Source organism: Pongo pygmaeus, chromosome 16 (genome assembly GCF_028885625.2).
Source record: "Pongo pygmaeus isolate AG05252 chromosome 16, NHGRI_mPonPyg2-v2.0_pri, whole genome shotgun sequence".
In the NCBI taxonomy this organism is placed as follows: domain Eukaryota; kingdom Metazoa; phylum Chordata; class Mammalia; order Primates; family Hominidae; genus Pongo; species Pongo pygmaeus.
This window is the reverse complement of record NC_072389.2, coordinates 84553364-84563678: the sequence shown is the minus strand read 5'-3', so window position 1 is coordinate 84563678 and position 10315 is coordinate 84553364. Positions and strand designations below refer to the sequence as shown.

At 51.2% G+C, this 10315-nt stretch overlaps 1 protein-coding gene across 3 annotated transcripts in view; it reads left to right on the top strand.

Annotated features, from left to right (window-relative positions):
* Positions 1-888: 888 nt before the first annotated feature.
* CHRNA3 (cholinergic receptor nicotinic alpha 3 subunit) overlaps positions 889-10315 on the top strand; it is a 29159-nt gene continuing 19732 nt past the window's right edge. The window contains exons 1-4 of one of the 3 annotated variants that reach the window (XM_054450881.2): positions 889-1620; positions 3409-3548; positions 3664-3708; positions 5189-5298. In XM_054450881.2, the coding sequence (XP_054306856.1) occupies positions 1539-1620; positions 3409-3548; positions 3664-3708; positions 5189-5298 (377 nt within the window). In that variant the 5' untranslated portion in view covers positions 889-1538. Of the gene's footprint in view, positions 1621-2037; positions 2591-3408; positions 3549-3663; positions 3709-5188; positions 5299-10315 lie in introns of those variants that run through there. The other 2 variants (XM_063652814.1, XM_063652815.1) reach the window with 2 other exon arrangements.

Below are 10315 nucleotides of genomic sequence, written 5' to 3'. Positions count from 1 at the left end.
TCGAGGCTACAATGAGCCGAGATGGAGCCACCACACTGCAGCCTTGGTGACAGGGTGAGATCTTGTCTCAGAAAAAGAGTAACTGAAGCCTCATTTTAAATTCTGTCTTCTTTATCTTTAATTTTGTTGGGAGAAAAGATGAGTGTTGGGAGAGAAGCTGAGGCAGGGCTTGGAACATGTATGGGGTGCAGGGTAAAACCCCTCAGTTGGCCTTTGGAATGTGTCCAGACTTGCTGGCTCCTTGCTTCTAGCACTCCCATTATCTAAAGTAGCCATATGTTTCAAAGAAATTGCTAAACCATCACAGCTGTAGTTCATTTGCTTGATACACCGCTTCCTTTCAACCCCCACATCCTCACCACCTGTTTCTTTGATCACCAATAAATAGCGTGGGCTCCCACAGCTGGGGGCCTTCACAGCCTCCTGGTCCCACTTTCTCTTTTCTCATTCTTTTGACTCCGCCTGACTTTGTCACCCCCATGGCCTGGTGTTGGGTCTGATCACCCCAACAAATTTTTCATTAAGGAATAATCCAAACTTATTCTAAAGGGAACAGTATAACAAACCTCCAGGTACCAGCACCCTGCCTCGACAATTATCAACTCATAGCCAATATTGTTTCAGCTAACTTCCACCCACCCCTAAGCTATAAGGACTTAAAAAAAAAAATACCAGTACTATATCTAAATTTTTTGTTTTTGTTTTTTGTTTTTTGTTTTTTTTTTGAGATGGAGTCTCGCTCTGTCACCCAGGCTGGAGTGCAGTGGCGCAATCTCGGCTCACTGCAGGCTCTGCCTCCCGGGTTCACGCCATTCTCCTGCCTCAGCCACCCGAGTAGCTGGGACTACAGGTGCCCGCCACCACGCCGGGCTAATTTGTAGAGTATTTTTAGTAGAGACGAGGTTTCACCGTGTTAGCCACGATGGTCTCGATCTCCTGACCTCGTGATCCGCCCGCCTTGGCCTCCCAAAGTGCTGGCTGGGATTACAGGCGTGAGCCACTGCTCCCGGCTAAAATATTTAACAATTACTTAATAGCATGAAATACACGAGGCGTCCTTCCGAGGGTGTGTTAGCGTCTCTCCTACGGCGGACGCCCGCCTAGCCCGGTGGTCCCAAGCCCCTGCGGGAGCTGCACACGCCCCGGAAACCTGGGACAGAGACTGGGTCCCTCTCCTTCCTGGTGGTGGGGACAGCACCTGCTCAGATCTGGTCGGACGCCGCCGGCCGGGCGGAGAAGGAGCTCACCGGCGCTGGGGACTGGAACCTGGAGCCCCTTCCCCTACCGCACGTACGCCCCGCCCCGCCCCGCGCACGCCCGCGCCTGGCGCAGCTTCACTCCGGGTGGTTCCTGTCCTCCAGCGGGTCCGAGGGCGCTGGAAACCCAGCGGCGGCGAAGCGGAGAGGAGCCCCGCGCGTCTCCGCCCACACGGCTCCAGGTCTGGGGTCTGCGCTGGAGCCGCGCGGGGAGAGGCCGTCTCTGCGACCGCCGCGCCTGCTCCCGACCGTCCGGGTCCGCGGCCAGCCCGGCCACCAGCCATGGGCTCTGGCCCGCTCTCGCTGCCCGTGGCGCTGTCGCCCCCGCGGCTGCTACTGCTGCTGCTGCTGTCTCTGCTGCCAGGTACGCGCACGGGCGTTAGGGCTCCGGAGGGACGGGCGCCCGAGAAGGGGCGCGGGGTCCAGAGGGGCTGCGGGTGAGAACATCGCTCGGGAGAGCGGAGAGGGCTGGCGCCGTCGCCGGGGACTCGGAACCCGCGCAGACTGGCTCCAGCCCGGCGGCGACTTGGGTGGGGTGGCTTTTTCCCTTTCGGCTCACCCCCCACCCCTAGCCATCACCAAACCTGGGAGTCACTGAGCGGGCGCTGGTACGCGCCGGGTAATGGGGAGGTCGAGACCGGGTCCTTCGTCTTGGGCGCAGGAGTTGGGGATTGGCGTCCCCCGCTGCCCGTCGCCCTGCCCCGCGCAGTAGCTCCCAAACTGGCGCGCCCAAGCCTCCCGCTCCACCGTCTGCATCCCGCCCACCTCCTCATTTGACGGAGATAGCTGAAGACTTGGCCAAGGCCACCTGGGGAAGAGGGGAGTCGCTTCAGGACTGGGGCTGGTACTGGCGCGCCAGCCTCTCCTCCGGTTGTAGCCTCCTAGCGCTCCTGGCTGCGTCGCTGAGGGACCCTCCACCGGGAGAGCGCCTCCTGTCTTCCTCCCGCTCTCCAGAGGAGCCTGCTGGGGGAAGCCGGCCCTGACCCGCCGCTGGGAGGCTCTTGGGTGTCTGGGAGGGCTGGTGGATAGCGAGAGTCGGGGACCGGGCAAGGCTGCAGAGAATTCCCGGCGGGCCGAGGCCGGCGGTCTGTCGTGCGGCTGAGCTCAGAGCGCTTTCTGCCCTCGGTGCCGAGGCCTCCACTACTCAGAACGCCATACGCTCTCAACCAACCTGCCTGGGACCCTCCTTTCATTCTGGGGAAGGAGAGGGGGGAGCAGGAAAAATTCCATTTCAAGACCTGAGCAAGTTGGATTCAACTTCCTAGAGGATTCCCCTCTCGCCTCCCCAAGCTGCCCCCAGATCTGTACGTGGGAATCAGAAGACAGCTGACCCGGTATGCCTCACCTGTGCCGGGGTGTGGCTTAGGAACAAAGAGGGTTGCCCAAGGGTTGCAGAGGTCAGAGTCTTTGATCAGGATGTGAAGACAGCATCAGCAAGAGCTGGGGGTCACACGAGATCACGGGAGTCACATAGTGCCTTGGCTTCTAAGAGGGCTGATGGCCACCCCTACAGGGTGGAATGCAGGACAGGCCCAGACGTGGGCTGCGTTCTCCCAGAGGCTGGGAGGTAGACCTGGGCCTGGGTGACCGTGGGTGGCCCTGCCCCTGGGAGTGGACTGGCCATCTTTCCATCGTGGAAGCAGTGAGTGGCTGTACCTAGGCAGACAGCATTTGCACCACACCCCCGCCCTGCAGTAACAACCCAGGAAAAGATTACGAATAGTTCTTGACCTCTTACCGCAGCACTGAGCTGTGCACATCCTTCACAACAACCCTTTGAGGTGGATACGTTTATAATCCTTATTTTGACTGGTAAAGACACAGGTTCAGAGAGGTTAAGCCACTTGCCTAAGCTCACACAGCTCACAAGTGATTTGTCAGGATTTGCACCAGATCTGTCAAACTCCAGAGCTCAGGCTTGCAACCACTGTGCTTCTCACTGAATGTGTGTGGCCAGGTAGAATCCTGCCCCTCTTGGGCCTCAGTTTCCCATTTTGTAACCCACTGGGTTAGACTAGCCTGAAAGTCTAGGGTTCCACAGAATCCCCCCACAGGTGGAGGGGACGCTGTAGATGGGCGATGTTTCTGGTGGGCTGGGTGGGGGAGGTTAAGTAACAATTTCCCCAGGGACTGACAGGGCTGCTTCCCCCAGTGGCCAGGGCCTCAGAGGCTGAGCACCGTCTATTTGAGCGGCTGTTTGAAGATTACAATGAGATCATCCGGCCTGTGGCCAACGTGTCCGACCCAGTCATCATCCATTTCGAGGTGTCCATGTCTCAGCTGGTGAAGGTGGTGAGTGCTGGAAGCCACGAGCCGTGGCCATGGGGACTGGGGCTTCTGGAGGAGCCTTTCCCAGAATGAGTCTTGTTTTTGTAATTCTCCTGTCAACTTTAATCCCTCTTTCTAGGATGAAGTAAACCAGATCATGGAGACCAACCTGTGGCTCAAGCAAGTAAGTGACCAGACCCTAGGCACTGCTGCCCTCTGGTGGTGACTGCTTTATTTGCTTTAGGTGAACCAAGAAGGGCCTAAAGACCAGGCTTCATCTACTTCTGTGGAACCCAGATTGGGGTCCACTGACTGGCAGATCTATCTCTTCTAAGGCTTGAGGTCACATGCACTGCCCCACAGTCCCCCTGGAAGGACCGTAGGGCCCAACCCCTCAAGTCCCAGATGGACAGGTTGCAGTCTGGAGAAAGACATTCTCCATGTTCACACAATAGAACAGTACGAACCTGAGATTGAAACCCTGCCCCTAAACCCTGGGGTGGTGCTTGAGACACCTCTTTCACTCCTTCTTACTAAAAACTCAGTTTTTTTTTCCAGATGGGATCTCGCTCTTTCACCCAGGCCGGAGTGCTGTGGCGCGATCTTGGCTCACTGCGATCTCCACCAGCAGGGTTCAAGCAGTTCTCCTGTCTCAGCCTCCCAAGTAGCTGGGACCACAGGCGTGCACCACCACGTCCGGCTAATTTTTGTATTTTTTATAGTGACAGGGTTTCGCCATGTTGCCCAGGCTGGTCTCGAACACCTGAGCTCAAGCAATCCACACACCTCAGCCTCCCAAAGTGCTGGGGTTACAGGCATGAGCCACTGTGCACAGCCCAAAAACTCATTCTTAAGTCAGAATAAGATGCTGCTGTTGTTGGTAGTGTGGGAGTAGATTTTCCTGTTCAGATTGAGGCCAAGAAATTGCCTTCCACATGTCCTCCCCAGGGAGGCTTTGTCCAGACTTGCCAGGAGACATAATGGCCCATTGGCCTGCGGGTGACCCTTCTGCCAGCCTGGCCAGCTGAGCACTCAGCACACACAGCCTTCATCCCCAGGAGGATGGAAAGCCAGATGGGCACAGTGCCCCACCCAGTACTTGATGCACGCGTTCCCTCTGTGGCTGCAGCCTCACCCTTCTCTGGTGCTCAGGACTCAGACCTCCCAGCCTCTGGACCCAGACACTTCCTGGGCCCTGCAGGGGTCATGGATTTCTTCCCCCAGAACCTTTCAGAGTCCAGTCTTGCTTAACCTTGGGGTGAAAGAGAGTCTGTGTTGGAAAACACCCCTGGAGAGCTATTCAGGGGCTGTAAACAGGCACATGGACCTGGACATGGTGCAAGAAGTCCAGGAGTCTCCACCTGGCACTAGAAGTGACCAGAGAAATCACGAGTAGGCCCTGTTTGTTTGACAAGTGGCTGGGCTTGCTCATGGTTATGGGGGCAGTGGCTTCCCTAGTGCCAGGAGGCGGCCCGCAGAGCCAGCCGTGTGCTCTCTCCCTCACTGCACCCACAGGAGAAGTTGGACTGTGTGATCATGGCATGGATGTGGCTCGGTCACGTGCAGCAGGGATGGGGAGTCACCAAGATGGGTGGTGCCAAGAGAAGTAAAACCAGGCTGATTCTTTTACTGTCTCCTTCTCCCTCCCTGCTTCCTTCCCCGAGATCTGGAATGACTACAAGCTGAAGTGGAACCCCTCTGACTACGGTGGGGCGGAGTTCATGCGTGTCCCTGCACAGAAGATCTGGAAGCCAGACATCGTGCTGTACAACAAGTAAGGTGCTGGGGGGCCCACGCCTTCTCAGGGCTGTCAACCTGGGCTCTGGGTTTTTGGCCCACTGTGCTTAAAACCTGGCCTTCCTTGGCCTTTTCCAAGAGGGCTTCATTCATTTGTTCAGTCCACAGGTACATAGTCAGCAACTACTACATACCAGGTACCAGAGATGTTGGAGAGCCACAGAGAGCAGCAGTGTGCTGAGTGGCTTCAAAGCAGGCATGGGTGGGTGGAGGACGGCATCGGGAAAGTTTCAGGGAAGAATTGGCATTTGAAGTGAGTCCTGAAGATTGTGCAGGATCTCAGGACAGGGAGATGGAGCAGAGGAGGGCCTGGGGAGGCAGGAGAGTATGTCATGCGCAGCCAAGGTGACCTCATTGGCTGGACAGTGGGACATAAGGCTGGAAAGATCCATGGGCCAAGGGCCAAGCCCAGTTTGTGGAGGGGGAAGGCTCAGATGCCGGGGGTACCTGGAATGTAGCATCTGTTAGCAGCTCTGTGCAAACAGACAGGAATGGAGTAAACAGTCCCTCCTCACCTTTTCTTTAAAAGAGAATGAGGGTGTTGGAGAAGATCATAGCTGGGTGGGCCTGAGCTGTGTAGTCCCAGGGTTCCCAGCCTGCTGACTGGCACGGTTACCAAGGAGCTTTTTTTTTTTTTTTTTTTTTTTTGGAGGGCGGGGGGAGACTGAGTCTCACTGTCACCCAGGCTGGAGTGCAGTGGTGCGATCTCAGCTCATGGCAACCTCCACCTCCTGGGTTCAAGAAATCCTCCTGCCTCAGCCTCCCGAGTAGCTGGGATTACAGGCACGTGCCACCACACCTGGCTAATTTTGTATTTTTTAGTAGAGATGGGGTTTTGCCATGTTGGCCAGGCTGGTTTTGAACTCCTGACCTCAAGCAATCTGTCTGCCTCGGCCTCCCAAAGTGCTGGGATTACAGGCATGAGCCACCGTGCCCAGCCCCAGTGAGCTTTTTAAAAATATAGGTGTTTGGCCAGGCATGGTGGCTGACGCCTGTAATCCCAGCAGTTTGGGAGGCTAAGACAGGAGGATCATTGGAGGCTAGGAGTTCGAGACCCACCTGGCCAACATACCAAAACCCCATCTCTACTAAAAATACAAAAAAATTAGCCAGGCATGGTGGTGTGTGCCTGTAATCCTAGCTACTCCAGAGGCTGAGGCAGGAGAATCGCTTGAACCTGGTAGGTAGAGACTGCAGTGAGCTAAGATCACACCACTGTACTCCAGCCTGGGTGACAGTGAGACTCCATATCAAAAAAAAAAAAAAAAATACAGGTGCCTGAATTCAAAATATTTTCTTCTTTGTTCCTCACTGTCTTTTCTAAAGTTAATATGTATTACGTTATCCAAAAAATCTCTATACTTGTCCCCAGGTCCTGCCCCACAGAAACACTGAGTCAGTGGGTCTGGGTAGGCCTAGGAATGGGTGTTTTCACAAAGCTGTCCTGGGGGCTGTGTGACCAGCTTGCTTTGGGGATCCCTGATCTGGCCTGTCCCTGACATTTCACAGATGAGGACTGAGGCCCAGAGTGGGTGTGTGGCACAGCCAGGTCTGGGGTGGTCTCAGCCATCCACTGTGGCTTTGGGGCCGCTGTGGGCAGTGGATGCAGGAGGCCGACGCTGTGATCAGGGGGCTGAGCTGGGCACCCCAGCCTGTCTCTGCCTGTGTCCTCAAACCTCTTCTCTACTCTCCCAGCAGCAAACCTGCCATCAGTTACCCTGCTACACGGTGTACCCTGCAGGCCTCCTCCCACTGGGAAAAGGTCTGGGCCTTGGAGAAAGGATTGATAGCCCCCCAAGTATGTGAAGCAAGGTTCCCAAGTACAGAGTAGGATGAGCTTTCTGGGCCCCATGCTCCCAGCCTGTCTGGGTGGCTGCATCCAGGTCATAGTTAAGAAGGGTGAGTCCAGGACTTAAAGACTTCCCTGGCTCCTGCCATCCAAAGAAGCTGCTCTCGGGCCAGTCCTTCACAGTGGGCCACTTCCAGTCTCCTCTGGATCCAGAATGCACATCTTCCCGCCAGTTTTGGGAAGCCTCTCCTCTTTTGTCTTGTAGAGGTTCTTCCTCTGCCAGACAGGTCCTGTTCATCATGGCACCTCCAAAACCCCTCTCTTTTCTCTAACTCCACACAAAACTGATACTTCCCACATTTAAGCTCTTTCATTGGACTGACATAAATTTTAGTTGATATTTTGCAGTATGCTAGTTAGTTCTCTAGGTATTGAAGAATATCATTTTTGTACCTGCATTTTAGAATTAAAATGTTTGAATATTTAAACATTTTACATTTACATTTAAATATTTTCAGCAAAACACTTGACGTAGAATTAGTCTATTCTGATTTTAATGCTAAGAATACTTCCAGGTTTTTATGCCATATTAGTACAAAATAATGTTTTCTTAGTAGTAGTGTTGATTTTACAGTTAGTGTCAGGACTAGAGAAGCTATGTTTTATACTGAATCCCACTATCTGGTCTCTGGCAGAAACAAAAGTGGGTCTTTACTCACTCCAAAGACAGTCCATGTTTTATTTACTATTTTCCCAAGGAAACAGCACTTATAAATGTTTCTTGTATGTAATTTGTATTTGTAAACTGGTCATCAAAGAACTGGGACACAATATAAACTTAACGGGCTCGCAGATTTTTTTCTTCTTTCGCTGAATTGTTGTAGGAATCACATGGTTCAAACGCTCTTAAGGGAACTGGGCAGGGTGTAGAGAATTTTTGCTAAGCTAGAATTAAGAAAATGAGCAAAAGGTTTAATCTTTATGTTTTGGGTTTTATAGCCATTTTCTTGCTGGCAATCTTGAGTGAACAGCTGGAGTACTACAGGTTTTATGATTTTAGCAATAATGAGAGGTGTAGCAAAATGTTTCAAATTGGCTGTGGAGAGGAGCAAATATCATAAGGAATTTCTTTGAAATCTGAAGCTGAAAATAACATTTAGAGAAAATCATCCAACTCATTTTCTCTCTCTTCTCCTAGTTAGAACTTCAGTTGCTCAGGATTGACCCTCTGTTAAGGATTTCTCTTCTTTCCCCCCCGCCCCCCCCCCCCGAGATGGAGTCTCACTCTGTCGCCCAGGCTGGAGTGCAGTGGCGTGATCTGGGCTCACTGCAAGCTCCACCTCCCTGGTTCACGCCATTCTCCTGCCTCAGCCTCCCGAGTAGCTCGGACTACAGGTGCCCGCCACCACGCCCGGTTAATTTTTTTGTTTTTGTTTGTTTGTTTTGTTTTGTTTGCCACTGCTTTACAGTTTATTTTATTTTTTAAATTTTATTATTATTATACTTTAAGTTTTAGGGTACATGTGCACAATGTGCAGGTTTGTTACATATGTATACATGTGCCAGGTTGGTGCGCTGCACCCATTAACTCGTCATTTAGCATTAGGTGTATCTCCTAATGCTATCCCTCCCCCCTCCCCCCACCCCACAACAGTCCCCGGAGTGTGATGTTCCCCTTCCTGTGTCTATGTGTTCTCATTGTTCAATTCCCACCTACAAGTGAGAACATGCGGTGTTTGGTTTTTTGTCCTTGTGATAGTTTGCTGAGAATGATGGTTTCCAGTTTCATCCATGTCCCTACAAAGGACATGAACTCATTTTTTATGCATAGTATTCCATGGTGTATATGTGCCACATTTTCTTAATCCGGTCTATCGTTGTTGGACATTTGGGTTGGTTCCAAGTCTTTGCTATTGTGAATAGTGCCGCAATAAACATACGTGTGCATGTGTCTTTATAGCAGCATGATTTATAATCCTTTGGGTATATACCCAGTAATGGGATGGCTGGGTCAAATGGTATTTCTAGTTCTAGGTCCCTGAGGAATCGCCACACTGACTTCCACAATGGTTGAACTAGTTGACAGTCCCACAAACAGTGTAAAAGTGTTCCTATTTCTCCACATCCTCTCCAGCACCTGTTTCCTGACTTTTTAATGATTGCCATTCTAACTGGTGTGAGATGGTATCTCATTGTGGTTTTGATTTGCATTTCTCTGATGGCCAGCGATGATGAGCATTTTTTCATGTGTTTTTTGGCTGCATAAATGTCTTCTTTTGAGAAGTGTCTGTTCATATCCTTTGCCCACTTTTTGATGGGGTTGTTTGTTTTTTTATTGTAAATTTGTTTGAGTTCATTGTAGATTCTGGATATTAGCCCTTTGTCAGATGAGTAGGTTGTGAAAATTTTCTCCCATTTTGTAGGCTGCCATTTCACTCTAATGGTAGTTTCTTTTGCTGTGCAGAAGCTCTTTAGTTTAATTAGATCCCATTTGTCAATTTTGGCTTTCGTTGCCATTGCTTTTGGTGTTTTAGACATGAAGTCCTTGCCCATGCCTATGTCCTGAATGGTGTTGCCTAGGTTTTCTTCTAGGGTTTTTATGGTTTTAGGTCTAACATGTAAGTCTTTAATCCATCTTGAATTAATTTTTGTATAAGGTGTAAGGAAGGGATCCAGTTTCAGCTTTCTACATATGGCTAGCCAGTTTTCCCAGCACCATTTATTAAATAGGGAATCCTTTCCCCATTGCTTGTTTTTCTCAGGTTTGTCAAAGATCAGATGGTTGTAGATATGCAGCATTATTTCTGAGGGCTCTGTTCTGTTCCATTGATCTGTATCTCTGTTTTGGTACCAGTACCATGCTGTTTTGGTTACTGTAGCCTTGTAGTATAGTTTGAAGTCAGGTAGCTTGATGCCTCCAGCTTTGTTCTTTTGGCTTAGGGTTGACTTGGCGATGCGGGCTCTTTTTTGGTTCCATATGAACTTTAAAGTCGTTTTTTCCAATTCTGTGAAGAAAGTCATTGGTAGCTTGATGGGGATGGCATTGAATCTATAAATTACCTTGGGCAGTATGGTCATTTTCACGGTATTGATTTTTCCTACCCATGAGCATGGAATGTTCTTTCATTTGTTTGTATCTTCTTTTATTTCATTGAGCAGTGGTTTGTAGTTCTCCTTGAAGAGGTCCTTTGTGTCCCTTGTAAGT